We start from the raw sequence: 17,559 nt of genomic DNA, 5'->3' as shown, positions 1-17,559 counted from the left end.
AAAAAGCACTTCCTTTTGTTCATTTTACCCTGTTTGCTTCACTGGCTGCCCCTAACATGAATGTGAAGAATCATTCCTTGTCTATTTTCTCCACATAAATTACAATTTCATGCACCTCTGGTGCTGCCTTTCCTCCTGCTAGAGAAACATTTCACATTAGTTTAATCTCCTCTTTTACAGAAACCATCCCTAACCACTCTTGTCACACTTCTCAGTACCTTTCCAAACTTTACTGTGGTTTTTGAGCTGGGGCAATGAAGGGAGCACTAGGATTTAAGCTTCAGGTGTGCTGTGAATGCACACAACAGGAGACAAGATTTTATTTTCTTCTCTGCTCCTTTGAATCAAACCTTTATCCTGTTTGCCTACTGGATCACTCCTGCGCTTGAAGCAGCTGTTTTCATGAAGCTGCAGCACCAAGTCCATGATGTCTTTCCTGAGCACAGTACTGTAAATCCTACTGTTCCCCAGGTTTATGTAGGAACACTCCCCTTAAGTCTTATTTTACAGGCTACACCATCAAATTTGATCTGCTGTTGTCACTTGGCTCTGCAATCTTATCTGAATTCAGCTACAAAGGTGCTGGGCTGGAGTTTTACCCACTGCAACAATTAATAAACAACACTGGGAGCAGCCCACAAAGAGTTCCCACATCCACTAAGTCTGACCCTGGTGAAATACATGCAGCAGCTCATTTACAGAGGCAGAATAATGTTATCAAGTGTGATCAAGTTGTGCTGCAAACAGCCTGCAGGAAAGCCAGCAGGAAAGCTGGGCCAGAGAGAACATCTCAGGATGGGCTGGAACAGTGAGTGGACATGACGGATCAGCCGAGGGTGGGTGGGACACACTGAATGGGATTCTGCTCTTTTGCCAGCATCTTCACCAGTTTCAGTGCTGGTGTGCAGGAGTTATGAGAGTTCTCCTCAGTTTTGTCCCACCAAAGAGAGATTAGAGTGAATTCACCTTTTACCTTTGTCTACGAGGAAACTCCACTTCACTGTCAACTTCGCCCTCTTCCTCTTCTGACGACTCATCCCCACTCTGGCAGAAAACAAGGACAAAAAGGTGTCACATTTGGGGAAGTTCAAACATAGCTGACCCTTGGTCCTTCAGGACAAAGCCACTACAAAACAGTGCAGAAATCTACAGGCTGCAAGAATGTAGACCAGAAAACAGCCTGTGTGTCAGGAACACTGACTCAGACATTGTCACCCAGAGGTTGTTTTAGACAGTCTCAAGGCTGCTATTCCCAAATCTGGAGTGACTGACTGGGAAACACACTGGAGTATTTCAGCAGGTATGGAGTACAGAACGTGCCAGATACTCACTGAAGCAAATCAAGTACTGAGTATCACAGGAAAACCCACATAAATTATGGAGCTGATTTGGCCCTCTTGGCTTCACCCTCTTTACCACAGCCCATCAATAGGGCAGGATGGAGGATGACACAGCCTTTGCCAATGGGTTTCCCCAACTAGGAGAAGCTGGGATTTGTTTTATGCCTCAGTGAGCACACACCCTTTTATTCTCCTTCTCCCATCCAAATTTATCCCAAAACTGTTGTTTTTTTACAGCCTCCTTCTATCCTATCCAGCCTGTTAGCCGCTCATTAAGATTAAGCCTTTATCTCATCCCACCCCCTTGTCTTACAAGGTCGTAGTCCCAACATGCTGGGGCCAAACCACTCTTGGTCTGGTAATGACACTATTTTCCTTGACTTTTCCAGCCAGGCTCAGTTTTTCTGCTCTTTGAACTCAGACTGGTTCTTATTTCTCTCACCACCTGGACAGAAGCAGAAGGAACAAAGAGCTGCTTCTGTACAACTCCAGTTGTTGCTTATAAACAACTGTGCCATAACCTTTTACTCTTGCAGAATCTTCACAAAATATAGAAGAATTATGACTTTCAGTGCAGGGGGACAACTTCTGCCAGGTGCTGCAAAAGGGATGTCCTCAAGACCATGGCAAATGTTGAATCTTTGCCCCGAGACACAGCAGCACCACAGATTCTCAAAGAAACTCTCATGTGATATTACAGAACAATTTCAAGAATGCATTTATCCCTTCCTTTGGAGAAAGGCTTGAAAGCATTTTGAGACCGTTTCAACATCAAAAATTCAGTAGAACAAGCTGCAACTCAAACCAGTTGGTGGAACTGCACGTAACAGAACCAGGCCCTACCAAAACCACACCTTCAAACCCCAGCGCTCTGTCCTCACCTTTTGGAGGGATCTTGCTTTGCAGGGCAGCCCTGAGGAAGCCAAGTGCTGGGGAGTGCCCAGGGCGGACACCGCCGTGCCCTGCTCCTCCAGCTTCTCCATGAACTGCGCGCTCTCGTAGAGGGACGCGGGGGACTGGGGGCGGCTCCCCCCTGGTTCCACAGACGCCATCTGCGCCTGGCCACTGTCCTCATCCCTGCACTGCAGGCAGGGGTCGTAGGGATCGGCCTGGCAGCACTCCCAGCGCTCGGCCGTGCTGTCCTTGCTGTCCAGGCCGCGGCGGCAGTCGGCCTCCATGGCGGTGGAGATGAGGTCGGGGCTGGAGCCGGAGACGCGGCGCTGCGCGTGGTTGCTGAGGGGGCTGCGCAGCGCGGCCGCGGGCCCGAAGTACCGCAGGTTGTTGGCGCAGGTGGCGATGTCCTGCCCGTGGGCGTGCAGCCGCGAGTGCTGCCCGTGGGGACTGAGCCCGGGCTGCTGCGGCGCTGCGGGGGCATGGGGAGGGTGGGGAGGGCCGGGCTGGGGGGCGTCATCTTGAGCTGGCTGGTTTTTCAAGATCCCTGCAAATTCGTTGTAGCTGCCTTTGCTGTTCCCCCGGCGGTGCCGGGGCTTGCTGCGGTACCGGCTTTTGCCACTCAGGGTTGACATCTTGGGACTTCCTGAGACTGGGGAGCCATTGGATGCTGCTTCTGTGCTGGGTATACCCTCTGACTTCAGTAGATCTGGCCTGGGAGACAAGGAGAAGAAGTTACATGTCAAGCCACAAACAAAGAAGTGACACCGGCCCAGAGCCAGGATGAAGAGGCAGCTGGAGCCAAAAGCACCCTCTGCTCCCTAAAATCTACAGGCTGCCCTCCCCTTCAGCTGCTTGACTCATGCATTTTGGTCCCTGTGATTCTCTCCACTCAACATCCTCTCCATTCAGCCCATCCTGCTCTACACTCTTGTCTTGCTGTTTTTACAATAGCTGTCACACACTCTCCTTTTCCGCTCTTATTTTGATGTTCTCTCCCAAAATAGCTCCCTCTCAGGACCTTGGTGTAGAGCATGGCTGTCACTCTGTGCATGTACAATGGTGGTGATCAGGCTGCTCATCTAAGAGCCATGTGGGGATATTAATTCAGAAGTGATTATTCACTTGTAATCAGGACTAACCCCTGGAAATCCCCAAAAAAGTAAAGACTAAGACAACCCTTCTAGAAAAAAAAACAATCTCCCTATCTAAAAGTCATGCAGAAGAGAAATAACAGAAAGGCAAGCATGAATTCCCAAATCTCAAATCCCAAATTAATTCCTCAACAATGAATCCATCCTTCCTGAGGCCTGCCTGATTTCCACAATCCCTTGCCCTGCTTATTCCCATCCAAATCAAAGATGATCTTGGACAGTTCGGAATTTGAGAAAACACAAGAGATACCTCCTCTGTCCAAGCACCATCATCTGCTCAAAAATCACATGGACCAACAATTTATTCATTCAACCAACACATCCTGTGATTCTGTGGTTCCAGAGAGCTGCCTAGGTGACAGGGATGGCAGGATTCATCCCTTTCACCTTAAGATCATTAAACAATTATGATTCTGAGGATCAGACCAAGCTCAAGTGTGAAACCCCCTTGTCCCACCCTGCACTTCATCAGGGTCAAAGGGAAGGAACTGCCCAGTGGGGATCTACCACTGGCCTGGGTTGTTACTTCTCACCGTTTGGTCTGGCTGCCTGGTTTATGGGACACCCCTTTCCTCTTCATCAATTTCTCCACTGTATTGGGGTGGATGATTGGTCGGACTGGGTGGCGTTTGTAAGTTCCAGGGTACTTCTTTTCCACTGCTTGTTCCCTCCTGAAACATCAGGGAAAGGAAAAAAAAGAAAATCACATCAGTTCTCTCTCTCTACACCTGCTGCTCCCGCTGGACAGGAACTGGCTCTGCAGGGAACAGTCTGCATGCCTGATTGCTCTGCTGGGAAAGCACACAGACACTTCTAAACTCCTTCTAAATTCCTTCTAAATCAGGCAGCAGGCACAAGGCCCTGGCACACATTCCAGGAGCAGCACTGCCATTCCCTTCATGCATGGGCCAAAGGATGCCAGCACCAAATGGGAAGGTGCCTTTCTCCAGGCCAGTAACCACTGATGGTGGTCTGCAGGAATTCACTCCAAAGGGACCTCTCCCTGCTCACCAGCAATTCCCTAACCTTTGTGGTTACTCAGGGGACACTAAATCTCCAAGTGGCACTATCCAGTTCAGAAATGAAGTGCTGCTTGTGCTCTGCTGTGTGCAGGCTGTTCACAGCACCCTGCCCAGACACGTACTTGATGAGCTCCTTCTCCCGCACCTCCAGCTGCAGCATGATAGCACTGAGCTCCATGTACAGGTTATTGGCTCGCTCCAGCTTCCTCTCGTAGTGCTCACGGATATCTAATGCATGTCTGAAAGGCAGAAAAGGCTTTATTCCAGCCTGACTTCCATGGACCAAGAGAAGAGAATGAGGAAAAAGTACAGGTGCTTTAGGAAAAGGCCTTTTAAAAGTCAAATTTGCCAGCTGTACTGCACTGAATCCCAGATACAGCTAACAGTGAATGATGACTGATTAAGAACCTGACACAGCAATAAATCATGGTATGGCTTAGAAAGTGTTTAACAGCCTTGAAAGTGTGGCAACACTTCTCCCTAGAAGGGCTGCAAATGCCTCACACACACCCAGGAGCCCTCTGGCCAAGGCTTGATCAGCCTGTTTGCACAGAAAAGGGGCTAAACCAGCCTCTACAGAAACAGGAAAGAAGTAATGTGCCTGTATTTCATGAACAGCAGGGTGTCCACACAGCTCCAGTACAGCTGAAAGATGTGGCCATCCAAAGCTCCCTGGGGACAGGGAACACTGAACGACCACTACATCAAATTCCCTGGCCAAGGGTCCCTTTGACTCTTCAGGTTTGACACAGAACTGCTTCTTAGAGTTTTATGTTTCTCTGTCTACTGTATTTGCAAATTTGTATCACAGGATACAATTTCCCTTCTTTAAATAAACCCTCTGCTTTCAATTTTAAGTTGGTATAATCAAAATGCATTTCAGTGGGCTGTTTATATGAAGTATGTTCACTTCTCTGTAATAAGTAACCCAAAGAAAGAATCAGGGCAGAGAAAGCTCACAGCCAACCTCAGGATGGATTTCCCACTGAGATGGATGTCTCTGCTTCAGTGCTGTTATCACAAACACCAATTCTCAGGCAGAAATATTCCCTAGGAAACACACAAGCCTTTGCCACCTTCTCTGGAGCAAACTGTTGAGACTGCCCAAGAACAGCGACAGCTCCCACAGCTTCTCTCCAGCTTCCATCAGCCAAGCAGTGCTCATGGCCTAGGCCATGCCCATGGGAATTTTGGTTTCTGGGTTCACAAGGAATTTAGGCTGCCCAAATTTATACTGCCAGGAATACTGCATCCTGTTTTGGGAACCTCAGCACAAGAGGAGAATAAAAAAAGTCAGGAGCTGGAGCAGGAAGCCCTGTGAGGACAAGCTGAAGGCTCATTTAGCTGGGAAGGGAAGGCTGGATAGGAAAAGCAAACAGTACACATGAAAGAATGTGAACAGACCTCAGCTCTTCTCTCCGACGGCGAATCAATTCTTCATCCAGCCGGTGGATACAAGTTCCTTCACTTTTAATTTTCTCAAAATGTTTCTTCACTTCTTCTCTCCATTCAGCCTAGGAAAGCAATTTACTTTTAGCTATTTACAAAGAACTGGGATCTGTAGGTGTACCACAAAAAACTCCTGGGTAATGTTGTTTGTGTCTGCAGAAAATTACAGCTTTGGGTTGAGAATGTATTTTTGTTAGCTGAATTATTTTGGGTAACAACGCTGCAGCACATTTAGTGCCAGCATTTTCAAATGGTATTTATAATTTTGTGATTCAAACAGAGAATTTACAACATATCTGCATTTTCTAAGAAATATTTTTTTTTAATTCCTAGAGTTCTTTTTATCCTAAGAGAACATTTTTTTTCTTTTGGCAGTGAAAATAAGTAGAAAGGTTCATTACTTTGAAAGCCCCATGATGATGCCTGTGTGGATTGATACTCTATTTGCCCCTTGAAGCCCTGGTTCCTGCAGCAGAAATCTCAGTAAAAGGTTTCCAAAGACCCATCAAGTTGCTCCTCCCAAGAATCAAACTGAAATCATGGATCCAGACTTTCTCTACTCAGTGCACCCTCCAGCATCAGATCCTTGGAGCTAATTCCATACTCACAGGCTACAGCCTTTCCCCACTTACCTGGGATTTGAAGTAGGTTTCCTGAGGAGTAGCCAGCACATCAGCAGAGGCAATGTCCAGGTGCATCAGTGTCTGCCGGAAGGACGGACGGTTCCGGGGCTTGCTCTGCCTGAAACAAAACAAACAGCCAGGGCTGAGGTGAGGGATGGGCACTGCCAGCCTCTCCTGCCCTTCTGGGGTCAGGGAGGGGCACTGCCAGCCTCTCCTGCCCTTCTGAAAGGGTCTCACTAGATCCTGTTCTCTGAACCAAGCAGCTGACAGGTTAGAGCAAAGGAGCTTTTCTGGTTTTCTGTTTTGCTGAATACAATTTAATTGTGCTAGAGGTGGTTTGTGATGACCCATTCTGAAGAAACAAAGGAAGGTGCAAAATGTTTAAGACCAGAAAATGAGACTACAGAGTGAAAGATCACAGAAAAGTACAAAATCTTTTGGATTTTTGAGAAAAAGGACCAGCACTTGAGTTTCAGCACCAAATCCACCTTGCACAGGGCAAGAGCAGTTTCTTGAGCTTTCTCTCCCCCAGCAACCACCTCCTTCCACTAGGTGGGGATGCAAGTGTTTGTAGGTACTCTGTGGTACCGAGCTGCACAAGCTGCCACAGCCCGGCTGCTGCAGCTCAGGGTAAGCAGCCACTGGGAGAGATCCACACGTGCTCTGGCCTGTTGTCCCCTTTGTGCCATGGGGAGGATGGCTGGTAAAACCCATGGAGTGAGAAAATGCTGGAAGACCCTTTACACGGTGTCAAGATGTAATTACAAAGACAAAGCATCGATGTGAAACCCAAGACAAAGAATTTCAGCTCTCATCTGGTACATGGAGGAAACTGAAAGCATTTTCTATATGTGAACCTGGAAAATCTGTGTTCCAGACAGAAAGCTTGTATTTCTCTTTGTGCAGTCCAAAAGCCAGTCCCTCACAAGGGGTTTTCTGACTGAAAATAATCAGCTCCCTACAATCTGGATGTGGCCTCAAGGAATTTTACCCCTACTTTCCTTCCAGCTCTTTTTGTCTTCCCACAGAGCCACCTTTTATCCCCCACTTTGCTACAGCAAAGCAACACCCTCTGTGAAGGCTCCTGAAGATGTCCTGGCATCCAGGCCTGTTGCCACAAGGAATCAGAATCCAGAATGTCAGAACTTATTGCTCTCAGGACAAGTGTGAGAGCATCTCAGAGCCCTCTGCTCTGGGCTTCACCCTGACTTTCATGGGTTTTGCTGGGAGCTAGCCCAAGGTCTGTGCTTTGTGGGGTTCAGGCTCTTACCAGGTTTGCTTCATGAGGATTTTGAAGCCATCTGGGCAGGTGGAAGGGACAGGAAGGTGGAGGCTGTTACTGCCCACTCCCCAAATGATGGCCGAAGAGTCCACGTCTTTGTAGGGAATCTCTCCTGTGAGCAGCTCCCACAAAACCACCCCAAATGACCTGATGAAGAAATAAACCAGGATGAATCAAGTTCACACAGAAGCTGTTAATGAAACATCTGGAGCTTGAAAAAAAACCAGTTTGTTAGGCAAAATAGGGAAATAGGGATGTCTGGTCCAAAACTGCAAGTAGGTGCAACAGTGATTTTTAGCAGGTAACTCCTCTGCTCCAGCACTGGGCTGAGCACAAAACCACACTGGTTTCCACCCACCCTTTCCAACTTCTTTGTGAGATTTTAAAGACCCTGAAAGCACATTTTCTGTACAGATTAAGTCTTGTTCCTCTTAAATGAAGAGACTCCAAAGTCTACTCTCAGACAGACTTTGGACTGTTCTTGCTGGTAAGAACAGATGATTGACTACTGCACAGACTGACAAGTGTCTTACAGAGACAACACAACAAAGGTTTTGTGGCTTTTTTACATTTCATTTAACTGGTTTTGTTTTCTTTTCCCTAACCAAAGGCTCCCTCTGCTGTTACCTGTAGACCCAGGTAAAAGTTTCAAGGTTTGAGACAGCACTACAACTACTGCAACACAGAAATTAGGAAACAAATGCTACTTGCATAACTGTCAGTACCAAAAGCACATGAGGTCTCATCTGATATTCCTTTTGTTCTGAAGAAAGGAAGGATAAAGCAAAAAAAGAAACAAAATTAAGAGAACTCAATCAGGGAAAGAATCTCCAACAAGAACTGAAACATGTAGTTAAGAAAACTCACTTTGCTTCTCTTCCTTAGTGAAGTTATCAGAAAGAACCAAAACCTTAATTTTTACCAGCAAACATTTGTTTTGTATACAATCATCACCTGATAAATCACCAAAGAAACCCAAACCAGTCAATACAGAGGTAAACAAAATGCTGCTGAGAACCACCACCACTGTCACTGCACATCAACAACTGGGCTGTGGTACAGGTGAGGCACAGCCACCCCTATCTCCAAACCAGACCTGCCACCTCACTCTGTCCCATCCTCTGTGGGACACCAACCCTGCCAAGCTGCAGGCTACAGCCAGGTGAAAGGTGAGATGGATGTTTCTGGCTTGTACCAATACCCAGTGCTTTTATTAAGTACAGAAGAACTTCTAAGGGACAAACTCCCAGGTCTGAACAACCATCAGAGAGGAAACAACTTCATGTGAAAAACACTGCACTTTCAAAGCCCAATCATGTGTAAAAAAAAAGCAACAAGCAGAATTTGAGTACTTCTCGCCTCAAAATCCTTTTCTGTAGGCTGCAGGAAAGCAGGGATCCAGGAGGTTGGACAAACTACCAGGGAAAGCTCATCTGGTTTCATATTTGTTATGACTAAGCTGACAAAGGATTTCCAAGACTCCTGATAAGATTATAGATTTATTTTTCTGCATGCTGTTAGAGATGAGAGAGAACAGGCATATAAGCAGCTCAGGAACTGTTCTCATTTGTTGGCAGCATTCATGAACATCATTTTTATTCATCTTGAAGGAGGAATGGATGGTAAGGGAGAGTCTGAGCAATCACCACTGTTGTGAACTCCAGGGGAACTGGCACCAAAGAGCAACATTTCCACGTCACTGAGGGAAGGAGCAAAGGTTTTACTGGACAGGATGTTCTGTGAAATACTCCTGAACAGAAACCACTCTAAAGGACAAAAGCTGAGGGTGGAAATCCAGCACCACTCGTCCTCACAATCCTGTGATTCAAAGAGAGGGGTTCAGCAGACAAATGCTGGGTGTATTTCTTTCCAGAACAACCCAAGTGTTCTCCCAGAGGAGCTGGCTGTGCTGTGACCTGGACACCAAAATAAACAGTCAGGACACCGTGGGCACAAGAGCAGCTGCACACCACAGGTAATATCACCTGCCCTGCAGGAAATCTTGCCCTTCAGGTCAAGCCCAGGCCAGAGCTAGAACTCCAGCAGCAGCTCCTGACTCCACTGCACCCTGGACCACCCACAGCTTTGTCCAGCAGCTCCCTGCCCTGTCAGGGAAGGAACAGCATCTGAAGCTGAAAAACCACAGGAAGCAAACTCCCTCCTGGCTGTAAAGCAGGGAGAAGGGCATTTGTCCTGGCTGCTGACATTTAATATGCAGAAATAATAAGGCACAAACAGACATGCAGATCCCTTGAGGGCTCTGGAACCTGTGGAGAAGCTTCCCAAACGAACTTCAAGGCTGAGCCCTCTCAAGCATTTTCAATAACACAGAGACTGAACCATTCCTTGCGTTCCTTTGGACACAGAGCATGTTCCACATCAATGGAAACAGGTTCCAAAACTCTTACAACCTGTTCTGGTTTCCTTCCTCTTGGATCCAGGATTGGATTCACTGGATTGTAATCTTGGGGCTGCCCATACAACAACCAGCCTGCTGTGCAGGAAGCACAAAGGGTGAGGAGCAGAGCAGGGGCCTCCCCACGGCTCCAGCATGGCCCTGAAGAGAACCAGAAGCAATGGGAAAACCACGCTGGCTGTGGAGGCTGCTGAGAGGGCCCTGAGCACAACACTGGGAGAAAGCTCTGGGCTGGATAATGACACAGGGAAGAACTTCTGCATTTGCTTCCTGCAAGACACAGACTGCACTGAACCTCAGCTGGAACCTGCAGGTCACATTTCCCTTTCCATCAGAGCCCAGCAAAGCTCAGGGCACCAGGCAGAAGGAGAAAGGAACAGCCCACCACAGAGCAAACCATGCTCAGGCACAGGATGAGGAAAGGACATGGAAAGTGCTGGGAAACCAAGGGACTGAGGAGAAGGTGAAGGTGAACACGACTCACCAGATGTCCACCTTCTCGGAGACGGGCTCGTTCCGTATCACCTCCGGGGCCATCCACGCCACCGTCCCCGCAAAGGACATTTTGGTACTTTTGTCACTGAGCTCTTTAGATGTACCGAAATCTGAAATCTTTACTGCATCTGTGTGTGTAACCAAAACACTAGAGAAGAAGAAAAAAAAAAGAAGCTGTCACTATTTTGTGATTTTTTTTTGCACCACAACAGCCACAGGAGTAAATCCCTTTTTAATCAATACAATCTGTTGGTGAGGCCACACTGCTCACAAGTGCAGTACAAAAGAAAAGATTTTGTATTTTCCCCAATAAAAGCTCTCACCCTCTTTTGGGTGGTTGTGTTTTGTGCCTTAAATGCATTTCTTAATGCTATGAGTCAAAAATCAATCTCAATAAAACTGCAAATTAACAAGTAACTGAGAATCCAGAGCCAAAGCTGTACCTTAAACTGTGCTTTAAATCATCTAAAAGCATTATCTTAATGCACTGTCACAGACTAAAGAAGTAATAAACATCTAGGGAATAAGAATATAAAGAAGCCAGAACATTTTAGTCAGAAAACAACAGAGAAATGAGAAAGACACATTCCAGAAAACCAGGGAAATAATAGGAGAATAAGAGGGGAAAATAAAAAGGCAGGAGGCAACAGAATACCCCACTTTCCAAAAAGTCAAGATATCATCAAATCATTAAATATTTCCTGACTGCTATTTATCATGGAAGATACCAGTAAAATTTTCATTCTTTTTAAGTGCCAACAAGTTGATATAGAGTCAACATGGGGGAAAAAAAGAGCAGAGCCTTTCGACCAAACTTTAAACTATTTCTCAAGAAAAGGAAAAATAGCCCCAACCGAGGGATGTTTAAGCATCTGGGACCCACTTTAATGGCCTGAAGAACCACAACTGGGGGGTGTTTAAGGATCCGAGACTCACTTTGATGACCTGAAGAACCACAACTGGGGGACGTTTAAGGATCTGAGACTCACTTTGATGACCTGAAGAACCACAACTGGGGGACGTTTAAGGATCTGAGACTCACTTTGATGACCTGAAGAACCACAACTGGGGGATGTTTAAGCATCTAAGACTCACTTTGATGACCTGAAGAACCACAACTGGGGGGTGTTTAACTTTGGTGACTTGAGGAACCCAAACTAAGGGATGTTTAAGCAGCTGACACTCACTTTGGTGACTTGAGGTCTCGATGGATGATTTTGTGGAGGTGCAGGTAGTTCATGCCACTGGCAATCCCCGTGGACCAGTCCACCAGCAGCCGTGGGGTGACCTTCCTGCCGGCCCGCAGGACCTCGTAGAGCTGCCCGTGGGCACAGTACTCCATGATGATGCAGTAGCACGGGGCCTGGGTGCAAACTCCCCTGTCAAAGAGAACACACAGTGAGGAGCAGCACACAGACAGGAAGGGTGACCACCACTTTGTCCTAGACACAGCTTAGCTCCTGGATTGTGTAATCCTTCCCAGAGAGCTTGAGCAAACAGCTCGTGCCTGGACAAAGCTCCTGGCAAGGGTCACAACCTACTTGAAGGCGATGATGTTGGGGTGCTTGAGCTTGCGCAGGTGCTTGATGTCCGTCTCGTTCTGGTCCCTCACTTTCTTGATGGCCACCTCCTCTGCCCGGAACTTGCCCAGGAACACAGCGCCCTGTGCCCCGCTGCCCAGCCACTGCAGCTCCGAGATCTCCTCAAACGGCACCTCCCACGTGTCTGGGCACAGGGGAAAGACGGGATAATGGAAAAGGTCAAGCACATGGAGACTGTCAGAGCACACCGGGGCAGCACCTGCCACCTCCTGCACCACAGGGTGGGCTCCTCTGGAGAGAGTAGGTGACATCTTCTGGCACAGCTGAGGCATGCACCACATGTACTCAGCCCCAACAACCTTTTCAGCCATCCCAGCCACCTCACTCCCATCCTTCCAGCTTTTTCACCACCCTGCTAACCACTTGTGTGAGCCACTCCAGCAATTTACCATACCAGGGACCCTGGACTGGCAATTTTGGGAGGAGATCCTCCACCCCAACACTGGCCAAAGCGCATGACTCCATTGAAAAGCACAGATTAGAAGAAACATTTAACATTCACAAGTGATATAAAAATATTGAGGGTGTTTTTCACTCCCTGAAATAAACAAAAATAGGAAATAAAAGTCAGAGGTGGCAGGCTGTAAAACACAGAGCAGCAACCACCAAGATAGCCAACAAAAAGCACATGAACCACCAGCAGCAGGCACAGAAATAAATCCTTCCCACACCAGCATTGGTTATATCAATGTCAAACAGCAAAACAACCTTAAGCAATTCCTCCTCTTTGGTACCCACACACATTTGTAGGGATAATGCTGGAGAGGTCCAGTGACACTGTAAAAACTGCTTCAAGAGAGCTGCACCCATCAGAACAGAAAGCTCTGTTCCCTATCAGTCACCTTGAAATTGCCTTAAATCTCACAAACAACAGGATAAAAGGCAGGGAACTGTTTATTTACTGTAATTCAATAAAGATCTGCAATTTGAGAATAAATTATTTAGCAGCAAACCCAACAGACAACCCACTGATTTCTGAAATAAAAGGAAGTCACACCTGTACAGATCTCTGTTTCAGATGACTACAAATGCTGTCTCACCCAGACTCCCAGCCTTTGGGATGTTCCCAGGGCAGCACTGGGATTCTGCCAAAGTGTCCATTCTAGATACTGTTATCACTGAAGGGAAACTTGTGTATCCCTACTGTGGATATACAGGTTCAGCCAGGGAAAGCTTTGAACTGGGATCAGCCACACAGGTCTGTGGGCTTTCCCTGGGATCATTCCTGTGACAGGCAGGCAGTGGCTGCTGTCTCCTGTTGAGTGAGTGTTCCCCAGGCACAGCCATGGAAAAGCAGCTCTCCCCCAGAGCCAGACCCCAGCACTGCTCCTGCTCACTGAACTAAAAACAAAGACATTGCTCACCCCCAGCAGAAATTCCCTCCCCCTTGGCAGGGCAGAGTTCAACCCCCAGCACATGTTCCTTCCCAGACACAAGGCTGTTTTCCATACTCGGATCATAAACTGGCATTTCAATCTTTGGACATTGAAACACCAAAAGATTTTAAATAAAGAAAATAATTAGATAATTAATAAAACTCATTCATTCATTCATAATTAAATCAAGAAGATCTGTATTTCTTATTTAATTCACACATGCACCACTTCTGAAAGGAGGTGGCAAATAGAGGTGATTGTTGTGCATGTTGATGAACAGTATTTTTATATGGGCAACATCAAAACTATTCTGTTGTACTGAAATAGCTGTTTCTTTCATAGAATCATGAACTGGACTGGGGGGGAAGGGATCTAAAAGCCTATCCAGTTCCACCCCTGCACAGCCAGGGACACCTTCCACTGTTTCAGGGTGTCCCAAGCCCTGTCCAGCCTGGCCTTGGACATTTCCAGGGACCCAGGGACAGCCACAGCTACTCTGGACACCCTGTGCCAGGCCTCAGCACCCTCACAGGGAAGAATTTCTCCCAAGTATCCCATCTATCCCTGCCCTCTGGCAGTGGGAAGCCATGCCCCGTTGTCCAAAGTCTCTTTCCATCCTTACCTGTGGGAAGTCTTTCCTGTACAGGACACAGAACACTGACATTCATTTCCATGAGGCATTTACAGTTTGTGAGCACTAATGGATAACTGTATCACCTTGGAATCCTAGTTTGCTCTTAATATTCCCTATCAGGTAACATTACCTTTCTCTAATAGTCCCTCTGCAATAGCAAAGGCTGAGAGAGGCTGTAAACAAAGTAAGCAAAAGTTCATGTGGTTCCTTCTGTAAAGTCATCTCGTGTTTATTTCGGAACACAGATGCTCTCCCATATCCCATTTGCATCCTGATTGTCAGGGGCACAATTCAGGAAAGAGGTTTCAGTGTAGTGACAGTGAAATATCCCACATCTTGGGGAATATCAAGAAGAACAAAGAGCCAAACCATAGGTAACATACAGTGTAGTAGTCAGACTCTTCTGGGCCTTAAGAAACCAGTGGGATACTTCCCCTAAATAAATTAAAGTGTAATAGCAGCAGGAATTGCGCAAGAACTTGCGTTTCTGAGGTGATTAAGAACCATTTGAGCAGCATGATGAGAATCTATTTCCCATGGGGAAGAAACGCAGGAGCAGCCTGAGCCATTGAACCAATCTATTTGGAGGAAGCTTTTCCCAGCGCTGGCTGCTCTCCAGCACTGGCACTGTGACAAGAAGCATCCCTGGTTTACACAGACCCCCTCAACACGAGCACCCTCTGACAGGCACCTTGCCCTCCAGGTAGACACAAAAACTCTCACAATGATGGTAAACACACAACTTGTGAAAGGGAAGGTGAAGGCAGCTCTTGGAGACAGCTTCTTCATCCAAAGGAAATGGCTGGGAAGTCTAATGAGTCTCTAGGAAACACAAACAAGTCTTGCTTTAAAGTGCTGGAGTCCCCACAATCCCAATTAAATAACTGGTAGATGCAAATTAAAGAACTGAGTGTGTCTCCCTGAAAGTATTCACCAGCAGACTTTAGAAATCAGGGTAAACAACTGGAAAAACATAGGAGGCAGGGATTTTATGGGTCAAACCCCAAGTACTTAAACCTCAGATAATCACCTGGCACTGAACAATACAAAAGCAAACATTCCCCACAGGAATGACTCTTCACCAAGCAGTGATTGGCATTACTTGGTCAATCAGCACAGAGCCTGTGGCAGCTCCCAGCTGACCACGGCTCTGCCCAGCCCATGTCCTGCAGGGAAGGACAGGCACAGCCCTCTTGTGGACCATTGGGTGTCAGGAAGGGCACTCAAGCAGTAATTTCTACAAGAAGGTAATGCAGAACCATGTAAAAGCTGTTCTTATCTTTTCCCTCTTTCACCAAGTCACAGCCAAAGCTTCTCAGGCAATATGGGCTCAAGGACATGAAACATATTTGTCTTTTACTACTTGCAACCACAACACCACCACCATGTCCCAAAGAATGAGCCTGCAAGACAGCTAAAGCAGGTGGGCAGGGACACCAGGGAGCAGCAAAAAGTACCACAAAGCACCTGCAGGCAACATAGAATGGTTTGGGTTGGAAGGGATCTTAAAGCCCATTCCCTTCCACCCCCTGCCACAGGCAGGGACACCTTCCACTATCCCAGGCTGCTCCAAGCCCTGTCCAGCCTGGCCTGGAACACTTACAGGGACACAAGGGCAGACACAGTTTCCCTGGGAAGCTGTGCCAGGGCCTCAGCTCCCTCACAGGGAAGGATTTCTTCCTAACCTAATCTCAATCTCTCTTCTATTAGTTTAAAACCATTCCCCCCTGCTCTATCACTACTTCCCCCTGTAAAAAGTCTTTCCCCCTCTTTTTTATAAGCTCTCTTTAAGTTCTGGACGGCCACATGGCTGCAGATGCAAACTGGACTCCTACCCCTGTTGTTGATTCAGCCCAACACAAAGGATTACTCCTGGATGAGGCTTTAAGTAGTTGTCTCATAAAGGGGGAAAAAAATCATCTGCACAGATCCATGGCAGCAGCCCAAAGCTGTAAAGCAGCTCCCAGGGAAATGAAAAGCCACCACAATCCTCTCCCTGCTGCTGAAAGAGCCCCAGACATTTCCTCAGCCACACAGCACTTGCACAAACACAATCCATGCATCCTCTGTGCTCTTGCTAAAAGACAGCAAAAATAAAAATAATCACATACATCAGTTACTGAACTGCTGGCTTGTATGTAGCTGATGAAATGCACACAGAGATGATTTTCTGGTGGCAAGAAGCAAGAATGAGATCATCTGGAAAAGAGAACATGAATATTCTCACAAAATCCTCAAGTTTCAGCACAGAAGCAGTTTGAAAAGGTTTATCCTTGGGTAACAGGAGTGTAGTACTGCCATCAGGGTAACAGATATCATCAAAACAAGACAACTGAGCTGCTGCAGAAGAAAAAAATAATAATTTTTTTTTAAATCTTCTTTTCACTCCCCCTTCTAACAATGAAGACACTGAAAATGCAGCTGAACACACAGCTACATATAGTTGATCCCAATTAATCCTCAGCCTTACCACATCTGTAGCCAGTTCAAATGTGCCCTTTTAGAAGGGCCTGATGCCAGCAGCAAACAGCAGTGTCCCTGGATGTGTGGCTCTGAACATGCTCCCAACACAGAGAACAGCAGGACACCCTGTGCACAGGAACGAGCTCTGCATGCACCCTCCAGCCCCAGCACTGCTCTCAGCTGCTCCTTTTCACTCATTAGTGCTCCCAGCTTTTAGTTTGGTGACTTCCATATAAAAGCAAGTGTCCCCTGTGGGTCACCAGAGCACTGTGGTCTCCAGTGCAGCTGCTGGCCCTGCTCTGTGGGAAATGGGATCTCTCTGTCCTACAGGCAGCTCTCCCAAAGCCACCGCTCCAAGGTGACAGGGACACAGCAGCACAGGATGGCTCACAGACAGCAGTGGGGACAGGTGTGGGACACACAGAATTGCTGGGAGTGGCCACTGCCACTCTGCACCTGTGGCCTTTCCTCGGAAATGTTTAGCTTCCCTTACAAACACTGAGCATCCAACCCAAAGCACTGTCACACAGAGAGTGCCCAATGCCTGCTCTGAATGCCATCCCACTGCTCAGAACTCCTTCTCCTTCCCAAGGGAGACTCCCCACCCAGACAGCCCTTCCAAACTCTTCACCCTTTGTGCAATCACCCCAGCTGCCTTAATTCCCCAGGGAACTTTCTGTCACTGTTTTTATTTGTAGTCTGAACCACACGTGACATACCAAATTTACAACGTGCAAACGAGACAGAACCAACTGTGCCAGAGAATTTCAAAGCAAGCAAAGCCTTGCACAGAGAGCTGCTGCTCAGGAGGCA

General features: G+C 47.2%; 1 protein-coding gene across 3 annotated transcripts in view; it reads right to left on the bottom strand.

Annotated features, from left to right (window-relative positions):
* The window catches only part of MAP3K13 (mitogen-activated protein kinase kinase kinase 13), a 72,248-nt gene that overhangs the window by 6,367 nt on the left and 48,322 nt on the right, over positions 1 to 17,559 (bottom strand). For all 3 annotated transcript variants that reach the window (XM_039696901.1, XM_039696903.1, XM_039696902.1), the window contains exons 5-14: positions 12,214 to 12,397; positions 11,860 to 12,051; positions 10,662 to 10,820; positions 7,750 to 7,908; positions 6,489 to 6,597; positions 5,812 to 5,921; positions 4,530 to 4,646; positions 3,919 to 4,056; positions 2,222 to 2,945; positions 974 to 1,044 (exon numbers count right to left, since the gene is read on the bottom strand). In XM_039696901.1, the coding sequence (XP_039552835.1) occupies positions 974 to 1,044; positions 2,222 to 2,945; positions 3,919 to 4,056; positions 4,530 to 4,646; positions 5,812 to 5,921; positions 6,489 to 6,597; positions 7,750 to 7,908; positions 10,662 to 10,820; positions 11,860 to 12,051; positions 12,214 to 12,397 (1,963 nt within the window). The remainder of the gene's footprint in view (positions 1 to 973; positions 1,045 to 2,221; positions 2,946 to 3,918; positions 4,057 to 4,529; positions 4,647 to 5,811; positions 5,922 to 6,488; positions 6,598 to 7,749; positions 7,909 to 10,661; positions 10,821 to 11,859; positions 12,052 to 12,213; positions 12,398 to 17,559) is intronic.

This window comes from Passer montanus, unplaced genomic scaffold (assembly GCF_014805655.1).
Source record: "Passer montanus isolate IOZ18808 unplaced genomic scaffold, ASM1480565v1 scaffold115, whole genome shotgun sequence".
Taxonomy (NCBI): Eukaryota; Metazoa; Chordata; class Aves; order Passeriformes; family Passeridae; genus Passer; species Passer montanus.
Note: the sequence above shows the minus strand (reverse complement) of the source record. Positions and strands in the feature narration are given on the sequence as shown.